We start from the raw sequence: 23556 nt of genomic DNA on the forward strand, positions 1-23556 counted from the left end.
ATCAACAGGTTTAAATTTTCAGAAAAAAAAATAATATAAAATGTATTTATTAAGTCAATATCGTTACTCTATATTCATAGACTTATATATAGTTTTTAATAATAATAATAATAAAATATTTTAAAGCCTCAAACCAAATTAAAACTTCATTTTCATTCTAACAAACGAACAGCAGGAAAGACAAATTTATGGATTTTCTGTTGTTAAGTCCCAATATATTTTGATCACAACATATTAATTACTTCAAAATTGTTTATATTTTCATTATTGTACTCTTTTGGAATTCAATTAATTATCTTTTTATAATTTCGAAACTAAGGGTTTCATTCCATCAGAAATTCAAATAAATAACAGTAAGATGGGTGAATGAAATCCCAACCGAATCTTAATTAAACAAAAGAGAGGAAGGGGATAAAGGGAAATTATTTATATGATATGATTAAGGGTTTTGTATTTATGTGCTAAATGCAATTAATGGTTATGAGTCGTCTAATTAATTAACACACTCACATGCATTTTCACTAATGAGACAACGACTCCTTCATGTGTCCACCTTTTTCTTATTATTATTATTATTATTATTATTATTATTCTTTTTTTTTTATTATTATTCCCTTAAATAAATAAATAAACATTTTAATTTTAATTTCGAAGACAAGAAAACAATCCATCTCTGACACAAAATATAAAAGAGAAGAAGAACAAACACTCTTCACCTTCACCTTCACCTTCCACTGTCAAAAGCTGCAAAATCTCCGACATCTTCTTCCTTATCTCCGCCGTGATGTCCACCGCCGACCGCCGTAGCAGACTGCACTAACTTTCAGAATAACACGTCATTCTGTCAGAGGCTGACTGGGCCGACGGGTACCCTCAGGGTGAGACACTGCCAGAGAATACTCAGAAACATCACCACCCTCCTCTCTTCCACCGGTACTTCCGGTTGCCTTTCCCTCTCTACTATATATTATTTCATTCTTTCTTTTTCTTTATTTTCCCTCTCAAATTATTTCCTCTTTTATAAGGAAATTAATTTTTGCTTAATTGCTTTCCATTTTAGATTCCAATATTTGCCATAAAGGAACAAAAATCAAATCCAAGGTGGATTGGATTTGATAGTGTCCTCTTTTTGTTTTGCTAACTAAAGTATTTTTTTTATTACTATATACTAAATTAATTAACTCTATGAATTGAATCATTTTTAATCTACTATTAAATATTGGTTTTTCGAATAGAAAGTAGAAAAAGAAGAGACTTTATAAAACTCTCACAATAGAAGGTAAAAATTTTGTTGTATCTCTACAAATTTTATTGTATGTAATAGAGGTTAATACGACTTTATTTTTAAACCAATAAAATTACTTATAGTGATTAAGAAAGGAAAAATCATGAAATAATTTAATATATATAGTGAAAAAGAAAAAAAGTAAAGAAAAGGTGAGAGAAATGCTTTTATTAATAGGAGAGTAAAAAATAATAATTGATTGATTAATTTAGGTTTAAAGGATAATAGAAATAAGAATATAAAAATTGATTTTTGGGAGTGTTTTCCTTTCCCGCATATTTGTCTGTTTCTTTACTTTCCCGTTAACCGTCCGCTTTTGTGAATTACAATTTCTTCTTTCTTTAATTTCTTCTTCTTCTTCTTTCATTCTCTCTCAAATTAAAGCGATTATGATGGAGTGGGAAAAACCTGAGCAGCAAAATCCTTACCACCATCACCACCACAACCCTCCTCTTTGTGACGATCATCTTCATCACCTCACCGGTACTACCGCCGCCGGCGCTCTCTACGTCAAAGTCATGACCGACGACCAATTGGAGACTCTTCGAAAACAAATTGCTGTTTACGCCACCATTTGCGAGCAGCTTGTTGAGATGCACAAGACCCTTACTGCTCACCAGGATCTCACAGGTGCCTTCTCTAAATTAATTAAAATGCTCTTTCATTCATTTCTTCAACTTCTTCTTTCAATCCAATCCCCTAATTAATTGTTTAAGCCTTACACATCTACTACCCCCTATATTGTTTGGTTATACTATTTGATTTTTTGGAATTTCCTCTTTTTAATTTTCACTCGATTGATAGATTATTGAATTTTGATTCCTGGTGGTATATTGTATTGTATCATTGTATGTGTTTGTGGTGCAATTTCTCGAGGTGTTGTTCTTGTTCATGATTTTCTTATATTTTGGAAATGCGTGCAAATATTTGGTGATTTCGAGCAGCTAACAGTTACCTCAAAATAAGGGCAAATATCTAAGTCTGTTACTAAGACTACTACCGGTTTCCCTTTTCTTGATGGCTATCCAACTTTTTTGTGGTCCTTTTGGCTATGGTGTCCCTGCCGTAAAGTAACGATTTCCCTCTCCTTCATTGTTTGCAGCATGTGTATTAAGAGGCGCTTTAGTAACCATTTAGTAATCCACTTTATATAAATATATGTATACGTTTTCTGAACCAATTCATGAGTATTCTCGGAAGAAGTGAAAACTTTCGATTTAAAATGAAAAGAAAAGAGTAATTGGGAGATTTATTTTCTTTAGCAATTGATTAAGGGGTTCAATACTATAGAAGTATTTGTAAATTGAATAAGCCAAGTTGAAGATTGGAGAGTTTTGATAATGTGATGTTAATGGAATTTGGATTAAGATGGTTGTAAAAGTATGCCTTTGACTTAAAGCTTGCTTTCTACTCCACCTGTATGATCTTGGAGACAATCTGATGAATCTCCTCTATGCACTTGCTTAAAGCTTGTGTCTTGCTGCTTTGCAGGAATGAGGTTGGGTAACATGTACTGTGAGCCATTGATGACATCTTCCAGCCACAAAATCACTTCTAGACAGAGGTGGACTCCCACACCTGTGCAGCTTCAGATCTTAGAGCGTATATTCGACCAAGGGAATGGAACTCCCAGCAAGCAAAAGATCAAAGAGATAACCTCTGAACTGGGGCAGCATGGCCAAATTTCTGAATCTAATGTCTATAACTGGTTCCAAAACAGGCGTGCTCGATCAAAGAGAAAGCAGCAAAGTGCCGCACCTGCCTATGGCGAATCAGAAGTGGAGACAGAAGTCGAATCACCAAAAGATAAGAAGACGAAACCTGTGGATTTTCAAACTAATCAATCCTCTGCACCTTTGGGGGACGACATGTGCTTTCAGAGTCCGGAGATGAGTTCTGAACTGCATTTCCTGGATCCAAACACCAACAAAGCTGATACTTTGTTCCCTTCAAATGGAAGTTTAAAAACGGCAAGAAGCTTCAGCCAGATGTCTTTTTATGAGGGTATGCCATAAGAGTTTTTTGTCACTCTTCATATGTTCTATTACCCTTTTTTTTTTGCCTGATTTAACCATCTTTGTTTTGTCATATTATGTGGAGGATTAAGGGAAGTATTAAACTCGTCAATTTCTCAAAAACTTACTGATTAGAGCATACACACGTAAACTTCTGAATCCTGTTTTGTTAGGGAATGCCTTACAATCCTGCAGGGTATTATTTTAAGATCACCTTTTTTTTATATCACCAAAATGACAAGAATGTTCAAGTAAAAAATGATTAGCTAACTTTCTACCTCTTGATACATATAAATTAAGAAGATCCCTATTTGACTCTATTTTTTGCTTGGATCTCCATCTCTTTCACACAGAGGATATAAAATTGAATATGTGCTTTTCTTTTTGAAATGGATTTCAGCTGGGAATGAGCAGCTGACAGGAAAGATTGAAACGCCAGAGAACTATAGTATCTACCAGCAAGCAGAAGGCTACAACATGACGGGACGACCATGAATTCTTACACGATTAACACAAGGTGTAGTGTTATTTCTGGCTCTCATGTGAATGCACTTGGTCTAATATTGAAGGAGACAGTGATGACGATGACGAATGATGCTGACTTGTGTGCTCGTATCTTGTCGTGGATTGTCGGAGTATTCAGTTTTGAGTGATGTATTTTGGTTGGATTGTGTTTGGAGATGAGCATTGGGAGTTTTGATTGGTTGATTGAGAAATTCAAAGAGTCTTGTGAGTTAGTTAAACGTGACCCCTTAATTAGGAGAGAATGTATGGTATCCATTTGTACAAGAAAAGTGTTTGTATTAAAAAGATGATTTCTTAAATGATCCTAATTGATTGTAGAATGGTCACACCCTTGTTCTCTTTTAGTATTAACCGTTAAAAAAGAAAGTTCAGCATAGGCATTTCAACATACTTAGTCAAGCAGTTAGTTATACTAATTAATTCAGCTAATGCCAATAATGATTAAATTTAAGAGGATTAAATAAACTATTTAATCATCATTCATTGGCTTTAACTATTTCACTTCTACTACTAGTATGTAGGGATTATTTGGTTAATATGTTTAGTTGAAAGGCCATGAATATTATGCATTTGATCTTATTTTTAACCTTTTTTTTTTCTTCTTACTATTGATGCTTTTTAATACTAGAGCATTTTTCTCTCTATGATTGAAACCATTTACATCCTGACCTCACGTAATTTGATTGCAATTGAAACTATTTACGTATTCACGTAACTTATCTACATGCTCATGATCTTCTCCATTAAGGGTCAATAGATACAGGTCGATAACCAAGACAAATTTATAGTTCTCCTGTTGCAACAGTATCTATAAGTGCAATGACAAAGTTTCACTTAAAGAAACGTTATAAATGTAAAGTGAAAGAAAATAGAATGAGAATTAATTAAATTCTATGTATTCTATTGATAGAGCGCTCATGAGTGACAGTGAGAAGCATGATTGTGTGCACCCATAGGAATTGATATTAGCAAAAGAGCAACTCCCAATCAACTCAATTGCATGAACCAAAAGAACAGAACCAACAAATATTATCTAAAATAAACATATTTTCCACACAGTTCATATGACACCTCGTCATCATGTAAAGAGAATATGTGTATTTATAGGAACTCCATGAACCTGAGAAAGACTTTGAGACCTTATATAATTCAGTGACCGTATTCCCGACTTTGCCGCTCCTATACCAAAAATTTGGACTCAAATTGACTTCAGTTTCACCTCCCACCTCACTTACCTCAGCTGTCAGCACTTGATGGGGCCACATCAAATGTGTCGCTGCCGCTGATGGGATTGATCCACTACTGCCCTGAATTCCCCAGTAATCGTTCGACTGCGGCATGGATATTTCCTGCAGTGGCAATCAGTGCTCGTATGTTTTCCTGCCTGTCAATGAATCCCATTTCTTGTAGCTGTGTGAGCTGCGTAGAATACAGTTCTTCCGGAGGTACTGTCGAATGGAATGCATTTAGAGGAAGGTAGATGAAAATAAAAGGCTAAATTACAACAATACCCACGAACTTCATACTTTGTTAAAAGAATACGCTTATTCTTAATATTACTTTTCACCTTTCATAAAGGTTTCAAAACTAAACTTGAAATAGAAATCCGTTAAAACGTTGGACAAAAGTTAGGACCAAGAACGGTATGGAAGAGACCTGACAAAATTTGGGATTTGAACAGCCATACAGATCCTAGGTCCAAATTTCCATGCACTCCAAGATAGTTTTCAAACATTTAAGAAAAGATTAAGAGTAATATTGTAATATCCGGAAAAAAACGTGTATCAAGAGTAAAATTGTATCTTTTAAATGAGGGTGAAGGCCAAGTTCTAGAGCATGTTTTTTAATTAAGTCAAAATAATCCAACTAAGAAAGACAAAAGGAAAGAGATTCAACCATCGGATCTGTTGGGCACGGCTAGACTACCAGCACCAAGTCCACCAAACATGTTCATCAACATTTCCAACCCCGCATTGTTCGCAGCTCCTATCATTAAGAGAATAATATTAAACCAAAACAAGAGTGCTAATTTATACCCATCCCACAAATAAAGAGAGACAATGCTAATTTAGAGGCTCATCATTATGAGCATTATGGTAAGACTAACTCAAATCAAACAGTTACTCTCAAACTGCCAAACATAATGGTAGCACAACATCAATACTTGTCAACCTATTTATAGAGTTGATTACCTGTGCCTGCACCGGTCTGACCTTGGTTCCTACAGAAAAGAAAAAAATTATTACATAAATAAATAAGAAAACAAGTATTTGCAGGAACTAGAGACAAATACAAACCAGTTAAATGTACCATATATCAGAGATACCAGGGGACATTCATTATGTAGGATTAATGTACATATGATGATACCGAGTCAGCAAAGTTAATGAAATGAACACCATTTGAGCAAAAAAAAAAATTCTTTCAAAATGATGAAGTTTCCAAATCCGAAAAAAATTTATTTGGTTATCATCCCTTCATGAGTAGAGGGGAATTTTGAGGGTCCAATTTTAATTTCTAAAAGTTTGAGGATTCAATTTTTACAAAAGATGACTAACTAAAGACTTAACAGAAGCTTGACAACCTCGGAGTCTCCATCTCCAAAGAAATATGAGACTCTTGTTATAACACACCATTACTGTTTTTTCCCTTCTAACAACATGGGTGTAACAAGGAGATACTAAATAATCATAAGGATGTACATGTCCCAGTCTTTAACTTTCATGTTCTTGCTTGTACCAAATGGGAGAATGGGCAAAATGGTTCTCCCTTTCCCCATTCTACCAACCAAAATATGATGAATGTTCTAGGTTTGGTCAGTAGGACCAAACACAATTGATTAAATCAAATTAGTTGGAAGTCCTAGCAAGTGGATTTTAAGCAGAAAACTGAAAAGCCCAATAATTATTAACAAAAATAATGATACTTTGAACATTCGGAGAGATCAAATATAAGCAATTCAAAATCATTATTATCTTTATTTTTTGGTCGTGTACAAAGGTCATCTAAAGGAAAATCTGATTCATGTATTACTATACTTTGATTGAAGAATTAATTTTGACTCAACCGAGTCCTTCCATAATTTACCATAGTTTCATTAAAGAAGAATACATAGAAACCATAAGAAACTTAATCTCTTCTAACAATAATTTTCCAAATTTTTACTTAACTATAAGAGTAATCCTGATTGATTTAAATCTCCTGCATATTTTGGACATTTATCCAATGAAACAACCAGTTCAATCATGAAGGCCACACAACAAGGTTATCTTTTTTATTTTTATTCTTTTTACCCAAGACAACCTGGCTGATCCTACAACATCTGTTTGTGAAAAAACCCGGTAGAATATTAAATCCAAGGTAGGTGACCAATATAAATTGAACTTATGACCTCCTAGCCCTTCATCAAGGAGGTGGATTGCAACGTTATCACTAATCACTTATCACAACGGAGACTAAGAATAAGTCTAAATTTTCTGCCGCCTTTTTATAGCATTCATAGGGATGTCAGTGAGTTATTTAAATGGAACAATTATTTAAAGAAAAACTATTTTGAGGATGGGGTTTAAATTTTTAATAATAATTAGTGCATATAGACTGCCAATAAGTGGTGGCTCAGTTGGTCACACTGGTTTCAAAGTTAAGACATCACAAGGTCAAACCTTCGAGTGAGCTTAATACCAAGAATCTTAGATGTCTCTTAGGCTTGGGCCTTGAAGGGGTTTGGCCCCCATTTATCCAAAAAAAGAACCTTTTAGACTACTGTCACCAAACATGCAATATATCAAATCAATGTACATTTTAATTCAGCATTAAAAGTTTGAAACACATCTTGAAGGCATGTTTGCCCCATCCCAACTCCCAAGGGTCATAAGTATAATAGAAGATATGCTTATAAAGAACAACTAAAAGGTTGATTCAACTCAATTTAACATGGGAGAAATCAATCATAAATTCCATGTCTATCAAAAACATAAAGATAAAACCTGGTCCTGGCAAGCCTCGTTAAAAAAATTTCTGAACATGAGGTTTTTCTGTTAGATTACTTACAAGGTGGGCTGGCGACCAAGCTGTGACAGAAGTTGTTGCTGCATAGTAAACATTTGCTGCAAAAAGATACAGGGAGAATGAAAAAAGCAGCAAATCCTTGTACAAAGTCTTGAGTTTAGATAGGAATCTAAGGATGAAATTGAACTGAGGGAATATAAGTAGACCGAGGGTGTTGACATGGCAGTCATGTGGATTCATTTCATTTACCTGCATTGTATCAGGGGAGGTCAACTGGCGTAAAAATTCAGGATCCTGCATCATCTCTCTGAGCTGAGGATTGGAATCAAGCAAGCCGCGCAATTGAGGGTTGAGACCAAGGATCTGACAGGAGATATTAAAATTTATAAGAAAACAGAGAATGACATCATCTTCAAATTCTAGTGAAAACCCTGTGAGTACCTGGTTTACATATTGAGGGTTTGACATCACACTTTGCATCATTTGTGAAATAGCTGGATTTTGCATCAACTGATTCAAACCGGCAGCATCTGGTGTTGCACCCAACATTCCCTCAAGATTTGGAAGGCCAAGCCCAGCTAAACCAGTGGGAACTTGAGCACTAGCATTTGGAGTGGGATTCGACCTTGTAGAGTTAGTTTGGGTACCACCAGCTGATGAATTACTAATGTTAAATGATTGTAAAATACCTTCGTGCTCTGAAACTAAGATATGGAAGTAAATTTGACACATGGAAAACTTAGATTCTAAAGCAGTTAGGAGAGGGTCAGATAAATTAGCAGAAATTTCACAAGTATATGGAACAATGACACACTGAAATAATTAGAAGGCAACAACTGAGATGCCTATTACTAGAAATATATTGGAAATACAATAATATAGAAAAGTTCCAAACAAACTAGGGCTTACTGCTAGCAGGGGACCATGGGTTTGGAAGTGGATTTGTATTTGGAGATGGAGACCCATTAGTCGTATCAGAAGTAGTGGTAGATGTATTGGTTGTCGCATTATTAGTGACATTCCCACCCGTCCCTAAAAGTGCAGCAAAGGGGTTCGAGCCATCATTTCCAGCATTTCCAGACATAGTTGTTGCATTTAGAAATGGCTCTTGAACAGTTTCATACATGCGCCTAAGCATATTAAACCCTTCAGGGGAAGACTCAATGTTGCTCATTGCTCTATCAGTATTTCGCATCATCTCCCGCATAAGCTCGGGATTTCTTGCAGTTTCAAGCGTCTGCCGGAGAGTACTGGGATCATTGAGAATGTGCGCAAGCTCAGGATTACGATCCATTATTTCACGCATTTGGGGGTTGTTCATGATCAAGTTCCTCATGATGTCTGGATTATTCATGATGTTTTGTATGGCAGGCATGTTCATTATTTCTCTCATGATGTTTGGATTGCGGGTCAGCTGCTGCTGCACCTGTTCGAAATCAGGAAGGCCAGCCCCAAACAATCCACCAGTGGCACCAAGCCCTTCGAAACCGAGCCCAGGAAATATAGAAGATTCCAAACCGAGCCCTCCCCCCGGTGCTCCACCTTCATTTGATCCAACACTTCTTGCGTTACTCGAAGTAGTGTTCGGACCGCCGGTATTAGGAGCAGTAGCAGTAGCAGGATTGGTCGGCGAGGCAGCAGGTGCCGATCCACGAACCAAATGGACCGTGTGATCTGCCTCTAACCCTAACAGAAAGAAAATGGTGCGAACAATTTACGATAGAGAAACAAGGGACTTCTAAACAATACATCAATAACCTAACATCCCGTTAATCAGAAAATGCACATAAATTAAAAATTTTGAAAAGAAAAAAAAAAAAACCAATGCCAAAAACATCAAAATCAGAAAGAAAAAAAAAAAAGGAAAACAAAAAAGAGAAAGAGTAATAACCCAGATTTGTAAGCATAAAAAATTGAATGCAGAAAAGCGAGAAAGAATGCAATAGAAAACGCACCGTAGCTTCGTAGGGTTTGATCATCTTTCAAAATCCGACCCTTGTAAATGAGACGCTGCTGATCGGGGGGAACCTCGCTCTGGTGAGAAAGGATGGATTTAAAGGATCCAACGGTAGAATCGAGATTAACGAGAACAGAAAACTTAGAACCATTGGAACATCGAATGTTGACGTTGACTTGGAGTCCATCGGAAGAGGTCGAGTCGCTGGGAGGGGACACAGCTGCATCGCCGCCACCACCCATAGTGTGTTGTATTCCCTCCCAGGCAGGGGAGGAGTGGAAGAGATAACAGAGAATTAGAGAAGAAGAAGAAGAAGAAGAAGAAGAGAAAGGAATGGAAGGGGAAGAAGGGGGGGAAATGAATGGAGATTAGAAACCCTAACCCTCCAAAATCTACGTTGAATCGATGGCAGCAGCTGATCTCTCAATCGTGGAACGGAACCAATTGCCAGCAAACTCTCAAATGTTTTGGTCACATTAATAATTTCAACCCAAAAATAAAATTTAAAATAATATATATATATATATTAATAACCAAAAGAAGAGAGCCAACTTAATTAAAATTCAATTCTTACATGTCTATCACGCCCCCTCATTCGCGCGTTTAATACACTTCCACCTCCTCTACCTTATGTTTAATCTTCACATTATTATACTTTGTGTTTATTAAACTCTTTAAACGACCAATTTATATATATATATATCTATAAGAATTTTAAGTAATTATTTGTGCAACTTTTTTAAGTTTTATGACTACTTTTTTAATATAATGGAATATTTTCCTTCAAAAACCAATTGTAAATGTATTCGCTTCTTAAAAGTAAGAGTGTTGTTGAAATTTTGCGTGTATGAAATTTAGAAAAAAAACTACAAAATTGAATGATATTTTCTATAAATTATCTTCCATGACTTCACTTATTATCATAGACTTTATGATTTGTTTTTACTATTAATCGATCATTTTCATATCTTCTATTTTTCTATATTGTTATGATAAATAATCAATTTTTACCGTACATTTCGTTTAATAATTTGATGTTGCAATTGTATTGGTTTTGAAATAAAAACTAAACTATTTTATTATGATTTTACTAAAACGATGGTTGTTGTCCTTTTAGTCCAACTTCAAACCAAAATAAATTTATATTTTAATACTGAATTCAATTAGTTTAAAATTTGCAATTTTTTTATAATCAAATCATGGGGTAAAAAAAATTTTAAACATTTATAAAATATACAAAATCTATTCAATCTCGTGTATCATGTTTAAGTTTTTTTAAGGTATTTTCACATATCATCTTGTTATATACATTGAAGATGTTTTGTTAAATTTTTCAAGATTTATCGATGGTGAATGTTAATAGCAATTGTCTTGATTGTCGAAAGTTTCTAACTTAAAAAGGATGATGAAAGGATGGTGGTAGAAAGATGTTGGGTAAAAGTTAGTGGATGAACTAAAAATAAGAGTGATACAAGTTATTTTAAACTAAACCTAACCCCAAAGATGGCGGGTTAGGATAGTTTGCTAATTTTCCATTTCTTTCCTATTTTATTTTTGAAAGAACAAAACAGCGTTAGGGCGAGGGCGAAGGATACGGTGTGCGCGTAGTTTGGAACCGAGCAGATGAACGAGTTGAAAACCCACCGCCTCCACTCTCCGATGAAATAAAAAAGCGCGCCATGCTTCAACTCTCCTCTTCTCATGGCGTCTTTTTCTCTCCGAGCGCACAACAACGCCTCCACTTCTCGCCTCATTGACCTAATCAAGCTTCATGTACATTCCACTCTTTCTGTTTATGCATTATGCCGTCTTCTTCTTCATTACAACTCATTTTAGTTTTGTTATTTTGGTTGTCAGAGGCTCAGCCACGCTTTTATGTACCCAGCAGCGGATTTTCACTCAGTGGGTCGTCAAGGTTCACCTTTTGTTCAACTTTGGTTTGCTTCCTTTACCAATTGAAACAAGTTACTAATGTAGTAGCATCTTATCGAACTTCTGCTGTTGAAAAAGTTTATTTCTTGCTATTTCTTGCGCACTGTATTCATTAGTTGCTTAGCTGAAGGTACTGTGTTCCATACCTGTAGATGCAGCCAGGGACGACGGGTTGTCCGGTGAAATTCATGCGGTTAAGGTGGCCTGGATGCTCACGAATGTGAAAAAAAAAGGTGCAGCAAACGGGGACATGCCCAAATGGAATAAAATTAATGGGCGGGCTTTTGGACTCACTCGTTCGATGATCCCATCTTCATCATGGAAGGTCTTGGAGGTACTTCATCGTGAAGGTAACTTGTTAATTGCTTGTATGAGTATCTCTGCAGCCATCACATTGATATCATTCGTGTTAACTCGAAAATTTGTCCTGCTAGTTAATTGATTAATATGGTTTTGATAAATTATCCTTGCTTGTTGAGATAGGGTTGTTAAATATGTTGCAACAAATAACAACCTCCAGCGTGTTTAAGAAAATATTTACTTCATTAACATCTGAGAAATGACTCTTAATCAGCTATAGTCTGAGCTTGTGAGCTCTTGACGAGCTGTTGGCTCGGTAGTATATTCTTCCATTATGTCTCATCAATTGGAATTTTGATATTTCACGGGAAAAGGATTTCATTTCCTTGTAATGCATAGGGTTCGAAGCCTATTTGGTGGGTGGATGTGTTAGAGATTTACTTCTACGGAGAGTACCAAAAGACTTTGATGTGATTACCACAGCTGGACTTACGCAGGTAATTTGTGGCAATTGTGTAATTTCTTGTAGTTTTGTTTTTTTCTTTCCATCTTCTACTGAGAGTGAAATCAATTTATTTAAAACTGACTCAGTTGATTCCATTTATCACATGCAGATTCATAATCTATTTTGTCGTTCACGTATTGTGGGACGTCGTTTTCCTATTTGTATGGTCCACATTCGAGGCTCTATTACTGAGGTAGTGAGGCATTTTCATTGGACTACTTGAGATCTCTTTTAACATGGGTTTGGTCTTCTCTAACCCCCTCTTTTTTTGTGTTTCTTAATGTAGTAAGTATAAGGCATTTTTTGAGTTGAACAGTGTAAGGGTATTGATCTGAACATTTGACCTTGATGACAAATGTCCAATTCCCAAATGTGTGATACCTTAACCAGTTGAGTTATGTTCAAGTTGGCAATATTCTTAAAGGCTTTGGGAGTATAACCATTGTTCTCATCACTATAACAGAGTAGTTCATGAGAATTTCATCTCATATGGCTCCTCAGGCCACATGTAAATCCAAGAGCATATTTGTGTTATTTTATCTTGGTATGGCTTTTTCTTTAGTTGTATGGGGTAAAGGTTTACAGTAGGTCCTCAAATTAGTTGAATCATTTTCTTGTTCTAATAGTAAAGGAAAAGGAAAAAAAAAAAACCCTTTGAATTGATCTCATTCTCAATGAAAGACAAGTTTAGCATTGGTAGTTATGTCTTCTTGAGGTGCATCTTTATGATTTGTGATATGACTAAAAGAAATTATCAAATTTTTATATTCATCCATTCTCAAGTTACAACTTAAACTTTCTTGTATCTTTTTGGAGGAACCTGTTATAACCATGATGGGATCATTTTGTATCACTTTGGACATTTCATTCATCAATGAAATTGTTTCTTATTCCCCCCCCCCCCAAAAAAAAAAAGGCGAGTATTTGATACCAATACATTACCACTTGGTAATTTAGACCATTACTAGAATATTTATTTATGCTACGGACTATCCATAGTCATAAGTGGTTTTTTTTTGGTGCTCCTGTGCAACTATACTAGATTTACATTTTTATGATTTTTATTTCTCTTTTTTTTTTTTGTTTTAGAAAAAAAATTCTAATCAAGATTTAAAATCCATACTTATTGAGGCTTATATCTCACTTTTTATAGGAAAAAACCTCAAAACCCTCTTTGGTCTTTTTGATACATGCTAGCAAGTAAATTTTCAATTATTGATCTACGTAGGTGCTTTCGTGATTTTCTATAGGTTTCAAGTTTTGATACAGCTGCAAAACATTCTGAGGAAAACAAAATTACAGCACATTCTCAAATTCCAAAAAAATGTGATAAAAAGGACTTGATTCGGTGGAGGAACTCTATGGAGCGGGATTTCACAATTAACAGGTCAGTTTTGCTTGTGTGTAATGTATAGTCCATACACATACATCTGATCTTTGTTCTTTATGGAATGTTTCTTTTACGATGTTAGGTTCACATTCTTGCCTCGTTAGCATTCGTTATATCAGGTTTTTGCATTGCTAGGTTTTTTAGCACGTGCGCAGAATTTCAATTTTATTGGATCAAATATTGAATACAAGTCTTTTTATGTTATGTTTAAGAGTTGAGTGATGCTGCTAAACTGTTAAAATTCAACTTTATTATAACTTAGTGCAGAGTCATAAGTTTGTCATGTCTTTTAAAAAACTACTGGATAAACTATTAAAAATTTAAAACTTTTGAAATTATGAAATTATAAATGTGAAATCATAAATTTTTTTGGGGCATTTTAAAAAATAGTAAAATATTAAAACTATTTACAAAATATAGCAAAATTCATCAAACACTCTTTAGTCCATTTGAGTTCTTTGCTATATTTTGTAAATTGTTTCAATTTTTTGCTATCAATAACAATTCCCTTTCTTTTTAATGATTTTGTAGGTAAAAAATTGAAGGAAAAACTTTCATTTTTCTAGCTTTACACATTTTATCACCTTTATGTATTCTTAATAAATCCCAACATATTTACATGGTTTTAACAAAATAAAAGTATAAATCACTCAACCATTTTATTAATAAAATAGCTTTATAAAAAAAATTAAATGAAGAAAAAAACATGAGCAAGATTCATGGTTACATTAAATAAAGAAGATTCTTATGATTACATGATTTAAACATAAAGAGCATAGACATATGTACGTGTCAACCATGAAGTTGGTGATTTGAGTCTCTCCAACCTTTGTTGTGTAACACAAAGAAACCTATAAATGAAGGAATATACACTAGCATATTTCTATATAAAAAAATAGACAACAAAATAAAAATAAAAAAATAAAAAAATTAGAAGAGAATAGAAAAGCATGATTTGATTTCTTCTTCACCCTTAGCTTTTTGTTGTGACTTGTGAACATGAATGGAAAAAAAAGAATGAGATATTTTTACCCAAAGATTTGAAAAGGGAAGAATTTGAAAGTTGAAAGAGATACAAAAGAGTTAATATGAGAGAAGGGAGTGTGAATGGGAATGGTTGGGAGATGGAAGATTAAGGGAGAGAGAGAAATGTGAATGGATTTGGAGAAATTTTAATGAGATAATTAATTGGAGTGAAAAAGTTAAAACTTTGAGAGGGGGTGTCTATTTTCGTGATTGTTGTGGGTAGTGGAAGGAGAGAGAATAATAAATGAATGGGTTAAACAACATAAAAATAAAAGTAAAGTTCTCACTCAACCATTTTATTTATAAAATAACCAAACGAGAATTAGTTCAATGAAAAAAACTTGAACAAAGAAAGGACAACCTTTACATTTTCCTTTAGAAAAAGGAAAAAAAAACATTTACAGTTTCCAAGGTTTTTTTCCTTCCAAAATTTGAATATCCAATTAATTACATTAAATTTGTATTTAAATGACAAAGTTGCCACTAAAGTAATAATGAAAGGGCATAGATGGAACAAAAAGTTTCTTCTCATCTATGCTTTTATATATAATAATAATATAGATGGATATAGATATAGATATAATTTCTAAATGTGTTGAGGTGTTTAGATATTCAACACAAGTTTGGCATTGTTGGAAATCTGGTTTCTATCATAAACCCATGTTCTACCTTCTAAGTAGTCACTTCACTTCATTATCTTGTGCAGTTTGTGCCTAATTCTTGTTTTTCTTGATATTCGTTGTAGCAGTTTATTCTTTGATCCCTTTTCGAACGTAATCTATGACTATGCTGAAGGGATGGCAGACTTAAGGTCGTTGAAGGTGAAGATCTTTCCCTTTTTCAAAAACTGCATTTATTTAAAGGGTCAAATGGAAAAAAATTACCCTTGTACTGTGTCTCTTTTGTGTCAGTGCTCAAATACTCTCGAAAGAATAATCTAGTCCCTTGACCTGTTAGAAAAATCTAATTGGTCACAATATTCACATTATCCATTAATCACTTGTGGAATCTTACACATTATTAATTTATTTCCTATTAAAATGATCTCTTTCCAGCAATTTTCATGTCGTGCAGTCCAATTTGTTTTTAACTTTAAATTATGTGCCAATTGAGGTCGGTGTTAATACTTATTTTCATGGAATTTGATTTGGCCATTTAAAGTGCTAGAAATTTTTTTTTTGGAAGAAAAATAGCATAGGAAAAAATAAGGGGAAAAAATTGTGTCATGTATATAAAGGGCTGTTTACAAATTTAGCAAAATGAGCTAACTTGTTTATATATATAGCAAAATTTTACTTCCTCTCTGTGATAAATTGTGATAGACACTTGATAGACCCATATAGCATCTATCGATGTCTATTACTAAGTTATAGATATTTATCTGGGTCTATCACTGATGAAAAGTAAAATGTTGCTATATATTTATAAATATTTTTAACAATTTTGTCATTTAAAACAATTTTAATATATAAATATTTTTTGAAAAAAAGTCTAAGAGATAGTACTCAGGCAAGTTTTCGTTCTACCTGTTTTTATTTGTCCATCCCTCTTCTTATATTAAAATTTTGCCCCATTTGGATGACATGGATATGAACTCAGCTGCGGACACTAATTCCTGCATCACTGTCATTCAAGCTGGACTGTGGTAGGCCTTACAATTCCTTGTGCACTCTTTAGGTGTGATCATGTTGAGATGCTGACGATACTAACTAGGCTACTGCAATCACATGTTCGATTTTTCTTGCAGCTAGAATTCTGCGTGGCTTAAGAATTGCTGCTCGTTTGGGTTTGTCAATCTCCAAGGAAACTGAGACTGCAATCCATAAATTTTCTCCTTCCATCACAAGCTTGGATAAGGTAATCTGGAAGTTGAACAATACATTTCTTCCTATGCTTGTTAAAATGTCTGCTATTTTTCCGTATCTTTTGAAAATTATACTTGTTTTGGTGCAAAGATAAGTAAGTGGACTTCCTTTGGAGCTGAGCATTTGGAAAGAAACAAAGGCGTGTTTGAGGATGGTTAAGAAAAAAAGCATTTTGTTCGGCAATATATTTTATTTTGTGAATGTTATTTTTTTTCTTAGAAAAAGAATCCTCAAATGTTTTTTGGTAAGCATCACACTTTCTTTAAAAATACCCATTTGAATTCTATGCCAATTTTAAAAATCAAAATCAAAATTTTTGAACTACTTTGTTTAGATATCAAAATGTGGCTTGGTTTTTGAAAATGAAGTAGGCTATAAAGCAAGAAAACTACAAATAATAGTAGTTTTTATAAGCTTAATTTTCAGAAACGAAAAGCCAAAAACAAAATATTTATTTGATGGGGACTTATTTAGAATTGGTAGCTTGGTTACTCTGACAACGTTGTCTATATTTTCAGTCCAGGTTAATGATGGAATTGAATTATATGCTATCTTATGGAGCAGCCGTTCCTTCCCTCTATTTGCTTCAGAGGTTCAAACTGCTTGGAAGTCTGCTACCATTTCATGTATGCTCTTTTGATAATTCCTTCACCAGGGACGTGATATTGACCTAAATCCTAGTATGTATCTGAGTTGCAGTTTTGATTGCAGGCTGCGTATCTTGATAAACAGGGCATTGAGAAATCTTCACTGAGTTCTGTAATGTTGATGGTGAGTACTGTACTTTGTCTCTTTTGATTTTACCCAACAAGTGGACTCCTGTACATTTTCACTTGGAAAATATATTCGGAGAGTTGTCTGTACAATACAGGAGTTGAAAAATCTGATTTCAGATATTCTGAAATACTTACAAGAGGGGTTCTTTTGAGTGTTAGTTTAGTCTCTTTTCATTCCGTCAATGAAATGTGCCCACTTATATCCTTTAAAAAGAAGAATCTTCTGAAATGCTTAAAGAGGATATGGCCGAAACATTTGGCATACACTTGAAACTGAAAAGCTGTCTCCATAATGTAGGATACAAGTTAGAATGTGAATTATTGAAAACTAGTGTTTCCTTGGGAATTTAAGACAATACTATTTGTTTGCTTGACAATGAATCATTACGGAATTTGTGAGTTTGGATTTGATACAAGTGGATGTAGTGTGGACTGGTAAACCTAACTTTCTTATGCATATTTGGGTTCTTTAGCGTGCCTCTTGACTCCTTGTTTATGATGTCAACACTTCTGTGTCACTCTAAGCAATTTAAGACATTTCTTATTCTATGCAGAAACTGTTCTTCAATTTGGATAAATTGGTTTCCTGTGCTCACCCTTCGAACTGCAATATATGGTTAGCTCATTATTTAGTTTTCTTTCTCGTATGTGTTAGATTTGTCATTCATTTTTAAAATCATATTTTTTTATGCTAATGTTATGTTTGTCATTATAATAGTATGTGCAGAACATATCTTCTCTTATTTCTTGTAGAAAGAGAGATTTTTCTTAAGTAGAAGAAATACTCATTACAAATAAGGAAAATATAAATACACAAATATATCCCAATAAATATAATATTAACAATAAAGAAAATTATCACTATTAAAGAGGCTCGTTTCCATTTAAAAAGAAAGAGGAAACAATCAACACTCTATCTCAAGCTAGTTTGAAGACTTCGTCCATAGCTAGCTTGTCAATCAAGTTATTGAATTGCCACTTTGGAAGACCTTTAGTTATGCAATTTGTTTTGTTGTTGGAAGATAGGGAATGCATATTATTCTCTCATCAATCTTCTCCTTTATGAAGTGTTTATCAACTTGAATATGTTTTGTCCTATCATGCGGAACTAGATTGTGGGCAATGGAAAGTGCTGCCTTGTTATCACAATAAATGCACATAGGCATGGTCCGAGAGAATGTCAATTCTTCCAATAGGCATGGCCAATGCCCTAAAGTTTGCTTGTATGCTACTTCTTGCAATCGTACTCTGTTTTTTACTTCACCAAGTAACTAAATTTTCTCCAACAAAGGAGCTGGTGTAGGAGCATGCATGAATTGACTTACTACGTTAACCGAAAAAGCGATGTCAGGACGTGTGTGAGAGAGATATATGAGTCTTCTCACAAGTCTGCCAATTTCCAATTTTGATCATTTAGAGCCTTATGTATATTCCTTCGAACAAACAAGTAGGTTATTTTGGATGTGAAGACTTTATGACTATTGGACAATTGGATATTTGGTACATTTAAAAGTGTCTTTTCTACGGGCAATTGGAAATTATAATATAAAGGTCAAAGACATCAAATAAAGAATTATGCGAAGAACTGGGAGAATTATGAATGAGAGTGTATGCGTTAGGATTCCTTTCCTGAAAGTCAGTAAAATTCCAACAAAAATAGAGAAACAGAGACAATACTATGCTATGATTTTATTTGATGATAACTTCCAAATGAGTTCACGAAATATCCACAGAATACACCAAAAGACAGCACAGTAAAATAAGAAAGAAAAGGCAGAAATAAATGCCAAGGTTATTCTCCAGGTCCTTCAAGAAGGCTGGAATCTTCTCCTCAAAAGCCTCGATATTCTTTACCCAAAATATGACCTTATTTGCTAATCCCCAGAACATTCCTTGTATACCTCATCAGGGGTGGGTTCCCCCTCCCCCCCCCCCCCCCCCCCCCCCCAAAAAAAAAAAGGGTTTGGGATATGTGAAGTGTCTCATAAATTATCTCCAAAGTTAAATGTCTCCCCTTGAAGAGAATTTGGACTAGAAAAAGGTTGATTTTCCATGAAAGATATGTCCATACTCTCAAAATACTTTTTGGTCGAAGGGTTAAAACATTTGTTATGGGAGGTATAACCTACAAAACTGCATTTAACCACTCGAGGATCAAGTTTAGTTTGAAGGATAGGAGTATAAACATAAGTAGTACACCCAAATAATTTTATTGGTAAGTAAGAAACAACGGAACAGTAGGAAATAATTCTTTGAAGTGATTCGAAGGAGTTTTAAAATTCAAAACCTTAGTTGGCATTCAATTGATGAGATAGCTAGCTGTAATGAATCTAATGATTGCGTCACTCCACAAATATTTTGGGGCGTGCATAGATAACCGAAGGGCACGTTCTAGTAAATGTCTATTTTTTTTCGCTCAACAATTCCATTATGCTGAGAAGTATCTTGACACATAGCTTGATGAAAAATACCCTTTATCTTGCAAAAAGTTGGTTAATTGTTTGTTACAATATTCGGTCCATTATCAGAGTGGAGGATGCAGATTTTAGTTTGAAACTAAATCTCAATCATATTACAAAACCGAACAAAAAACCTCTTTTACCTTTAACTTTTTTTGTTAACAAATAAAGCCAAGTTAAACAAGTGTGATCATCTATATAAAGGTAACAAACTAACACTTGCCACTATAAGTCAAAACTTTAGACGAACCCCAAACATCAATGTGAATTAAGTAAAAAGGTAAGGAAGCCTTGTCAGGTTGGGCAACTACGTTGATCAATGATGTTTGACAGAAGTGCAATTTTCATAATGGGAATTTGAACAATCAAAACCTTCAAATAAATTTGGAAACAAATACTAAAAAAAAATTGGATGCCCTAATCTATGATGTCAAAGCATTATCCTTTCCTTAACAAAAGGAGAGCAAACAATACTCGAGCCCTAGACTATTTTATGGCGAACTGAAACTTCATCTAAGTAATAAAAACCACCAATCATCGTAGCATGTCCAATCTTAACTCCTAAGTAATAAATACAATGAAAATATTAACAGTACCCTAATAATTAACATAGTATTTCCTTTGCATCAATTGTTTCAGTGTTATTGAACTAGTGTTTTGTAGACAATAAATGACCAGCCTTCTTCGGCTTAAACAAGTAACTTACTTTTAATATTTCTTCAAAAATTACTTTGGAATGAATCAATTTTAAGCCACGTTATCTATTCAGGCAAAAGAAAAAGTTCCTTGTTTTGGTCATTATTGGAGAGCCTTAGATAATGGATGGATAAACAGAATATTATTTAATATTTATTATTGTCCTTATGAAGAAAAGTTATTCTTTAACATTATCTGTCAAATAGTATGCTTCTGATGAGACGCGTAAATTCTGCAGGGTTGCATTGTTGGCATTTCACCTGGCATTAGTTAACAACCCTCAGAATTCTCTTGTAGTTCTGGCTTTTGCTGCCACCTTGTACCATGGGGAGTGGAATGAAGGTGTGAATTATGCAAGAGAAAAGTCTCTTGTAGAGATCAACTTAAGGCCAGAGATTACAAGATCGGCTAAATTTAAATCTGAGGAGAAGCTTGCTGAAGGGGTTACTCGTTTTGCTTTGAAAGTACAAGGTTGCATAGCTGCTCTGACTTCAAAAGATTGTTTATTAGAAGCCATGTCAACATTTCCAGCCTCTTCAAACTCTGGTTTGGTAAGGAAACTTCTGATTCACCAGTCGCTGATCAATTTCTATCAGATTCCTGTTTGCGTTAATGAGAAAGTCAACTATGTTTGACCTTTTTTCTGTGCCTGTTATAATTAGAGCTCTTATTCTTAGGTATTTGTGTCGAACAAAACTGCCAGAGATGTTGCCATCATTTTTGAAGTGCTGGCGAAGCATGTTAAATCCTACAAAGACGAGAAAAAGGATTTCAAAATTGACTATAAACGGCTTGGGAAGGGTCTTTTTTTGAGGGAGAATAGATATGTATTGGGAAAAATTATTTTGGAAACCCTGGAAGATGCAATTCTGCAGGGTAATGAAAATATTCCTGACAGGAACCAAAATCTTCGTATTGATGCTCCTACTAAGGAAACTTCTGATTCACCAGTCGCTGATCTGGTGCAGGAACAATTGGTTAAAGGAAATAAGAAAGTTCGGAAACGGCCATCTGTTTCTGAAGTTGAGTTGAAAGCAAATAAGAAATATAAGCTTGTAAGGAAGGAAGGAAGTATTTCTGACAAGGTGGTAGAGAACGGAAGGTGCATTAACATGACAGAGATGTACAAAAAGGGAGTAGAAGGATCTCAATTACCCCTTGCTCCGATGGAGGAGTCAATGGAGCCAATATTGGAGTCAAGAAAATGTCATCACCTTGAAGTGAGGGCTACTGAGAATATGCGGGAAAATCCTGAATCAATGGGGAATGAGGTCAAGAAGATTATCCCCAAGAAAGCGTTTCAGAAGGTGACCAAGGAGCTGCTGCACCCTGTAGAGATCAACCCAAGGAAGATGGACAAAGTAGCAGGGCAGGAAGTAAAGTCTGAGAAGAAAGAGCATCATCGGGTGTCGCAGGGAAAGAAGAATATTAAAAAAAAACGTAGAGACATTACAGATACTGTAGAGATCAACCCAAGGAAGATGGACAAAGTAGCAGAGCAAGGAAAACTCAAGAAGAATGAGCATCATCAGGTGCCACAGGGAAATGAGAATATTAAAAATGAACATGGAGATATAACAAATATCAAGCAGTGCAAAGGTCCACTGTCCAGCCTTTTTAAGTAAACAGCTTTGGTGTGTAATACAGAAACTGATCTTGGAATCTCTTCAAACTGGTCGTTAAAAGTGCGCTTTGATTCACCTGTCTGAAGGTGTATGACTCCATCACCATACATGTTTGATGTTTCTACCCGAGGGTTTGATCACAACAGTGCTATGCCTCAACCCAATATCACCCTGTTTGTTTCTGTTCAATAGATGGAGGGAGGAGTTTCGATTGAAACATCCAGTGATCTAGAAATCCAACTGGAGTTGTTCCCAAACTAAATGCTGAACATCCACATGACCAAGAAAAAAAGAGCCTACGGAATTAAAATCAGCACATACAGAAAATGGTATTTCTGATTCATTCCTGTGTCTTTGTTATCATCAGGAGTTGCAAATTCATGTTAGTAAAGAAAGTTTCCCTGGTTCTCGAAGACAAGTGGGTTAACTAATTCATCTAGATTAGTTGATTCAATTCAGTCAGTTACGGTTATCACTGAATTTTTTTTGTTTTTTTTTTTTTTGCTTGTTTTTACTTTCTAATTTTGGACTTATGGTTATAGTCGTCCCCTACTGTGTTTTAGTTGACATTAGCTAGATTAACAAATTGATTAACCTTGACCTTTTCCCTGCATTCTATTATTATTTTTATTACTTTTCTTCATTTGCCACCAATTCTTTTTGGCATCATTTATGTTGGTTGGAGGTTAGGGTAAAAAGTTCAATACTTCAAACCAAATGATGTGATTATATGCTAGATGAAATTATTTATTAGTACAAGTTGATATTAGATGGAGCTGAAATTGCACTATTACCGTGCCAATGAACTTATTCTCTTATTCTCTATTGCACTGTCGAATCCATACGGAGATCAACATCCTATTATAAATATTCTTAAAATTTCATCAGTTGAACTATGAGGCTTGGGAATTGATTCACTCTAATGTCTTAATATCTTAACTAATTGAATTATATTCAGGTTTATGCCAAAACTGTCTCTCGTTCAGTCCCAATTCACGAACCAACCACCTGCATGCCCCAATTCACGAACCAACCACCTCCATGCAAATCAAAGAGCCAAACTTGAAGCCTCTCCACCAAACTTAACTCTTTTTCCCCTTCTTTCAGAGTATATCCCATCGAAATTGTGTTTGCGGTGGGAGTAGGAATGCTGATCAGCACCCTTGCTTTAAAAGAGTGAATCCATGGTTGG

At 34.7% G+C, this 23556-nt stretch overlaps 3 protein-coding genes across 6 annotated transcripts; 2 read left to right on the top strand and 1 right to left on the bottom strand.

Moving 5' to 3' along the window:
* The first annotated feature begins 656 nt into the window (after positions 1-656).
* LOC101203410 (WUSCHEL-related homeobox 13) lies at positions 657-4151 on the top strand. 3 transcript variants are annotated; one of them, XM_031883599.1, is made up of 4 exons: positions 657-942; positions 1670-1915; positions 2777-3289; positions 3701-4151. In XM_031883599.1, the coding sequence occupies exons 2-4, from the start codon at positions 1675-1677 to the stop codon at positions 3793-3795; spliced, it is 849 nt and encodes a 282-aa protein (XP_031739459.1). In that variant the 5' UTR covers positions 657-942; positions 1670-1674; the 3' UTR covers positions 3796-4151. The 3 variants fall into 3 exon arrangements, with proteins under 3 accessions (XP_031739459.1, XP_004146172.1, XP_031739458.1); XM_004146124.3 differs by having other exon boundaries at positions 658-933; XM_031883598.1 differs by lacking the exon at positions 657-942 and having other exon boundaries at positions 1571-1915.
* A 545-nt stretch (positions 4152-4696) lies between these two features.
* On the bottom strand, positions 4697-10276 carry LOC101203166 (ubiquitin domain-containing protein DSK2a). The gene is made up of 8 exons (XM_004146123.3): positions 9789-10276; positions 8743-9519; positions 8275-8486; positions 8083-8196; positions 7876-7931; positions 6018-6046; positions 5722-5811; positions 4697-5273 (listed from the first exon to the last, which is right to left on the bottom strand). Exons 1-8 carry the CDS (start codon positions 10030-10032, stop codon positions 5125-5127), a joined length of 1671 nt encoding a protein of 556 aa, XP_004146171.1. The 5' UTR covers positions 10033-10276; the 3' UTR covers positions 4697-5124.
* A 1026-nt stretch (positions 10277-11302) lies between these two features.
* Positions 11303-23018, top strand: LOC101212579. Of its 2 annotated transcripts, XM_011651959.2 has the most exons (14): positions 11303-11563; positions 11648-11705; positions 11875-12072; positions 12422-12519; positions 12637-12720; positions 13778-13914; positions 15692-15764; positions 16543-16588; positions 16691-16800; positions 17327-17434; positions 17520-17579; positions 18139-18200; positions 20978-21290; positions 21417-23018. In XM_011651959.2, exons 1-14 carry the CDS (start codon positions 11492-11494, stop codon positions 22362-22364), a joined length of 2367 nt encoding a protein of 788 aa, XP_011650261.1. In that variant the 5' UTR covers positions 11303-11491; the 3' UTR covers positions 22365-23018. The 2 variants fall into 2 exon arrangements, with proteins under 2 accessions (XP_011650261.1, XP_011650262.1); XM_011651960.1 differs by lacking the exons at positions 11303-11563; positions 11648-11705 and adding an exon at positions 11743-11763.
* Positions 23019-23556: the final 538 nt, after the last annotated feature.

The sequence above is a fragment of the Cucumis sativus genome, chromosome 3 (assembly GCF_000004075.3).
Source record: "Cucumis sativus cultivar 9930 chromosome 3, Cucumber_9930_V3, whole genome shotgun sequence".
NCBI classification, from domain to species: domain Eukaryota; kingdom Viridiplantae; phylum Streptophyta; class Magnoliopsida; order Cucurbitales; family Cucurbitaceae; genus Cucumis; species Cucumis sativus.

What these genes read in the sequence shown, in the direction of transcription:
- LOC101203410 (XM_031883599.1), top strand. Translation starts at nt 1,675, where the DNA reads ATGATGGAGTGGGAAAAACCTGAGCAGCAAAATCCTTACCACCATCAC. An exon ending in TGCTCACCAGGATCTCACAG is followed by an intron (nt 1,916 to 2,776) that starts GTGCCTTCTCTA and finishes GCTGCTTTGCAG; the next exon opens with GAATGAGGTTGGGTAACATG. An exon ending in CCAGATGTCTTTTTATGAGG is followed by an intron (nt 3,290 to 3,700) that starts GTATGCCATAAG and finishes AATGGATTTCAG; the next exon opens with CTGGGAATGAGCAGCTGACA.
- LOC101203166 (XM_004146123.3), bottom strand. Translation starts at nt 10,032, where the DNA reads ATGGGTGGTGGCGGCGATGCAGCTGTGTCCCCTCCCAGCGACTCGACC. An exon ending in TCAAACCCTACGAAGCTACG is followed by an intron (nt 9,520 to 9,788) that starts GTGCGTTTTCTA and finishes TCTTTCTGTTAG; the next exon opens with GGTTAGAGGCAGATCACACG. An exon ending in CCCATGGTCCCCTGCTAGCA is followed by an intron (nt 8,487 to 8,742) that starts GTAAGCCCTAGT and finishes GTAATTCATCAG; the next exon opens with CTGGTGGTACCCAAACTAAC.
- LOC101212579 (XM_011651959.2), top strand. Translation starts at nt 11,492, where the DNA reads ATGGCGTCTTTTTCTCTCCGAGCGCACAACAACGCCTCCACTTCTCGC. An exon ending in TTCGAGGCTCTATTACTGAG is followed by an intron (nt 12,721 to 13,777) that starts GTAGTGAGGCAT and finishes GATTTTCTATAG; the next exon opens with GTTTCAAGTTTTGATACAGC. An exon ending in CCATCACAAGCTTGGATAAG is followed by an intron (nt 16,801 to 17,326) that starts GTAATCTGGAAG and finishes CTATATTTTCAG; the next exon opens with TCCAGGTTAATGATGGAATT.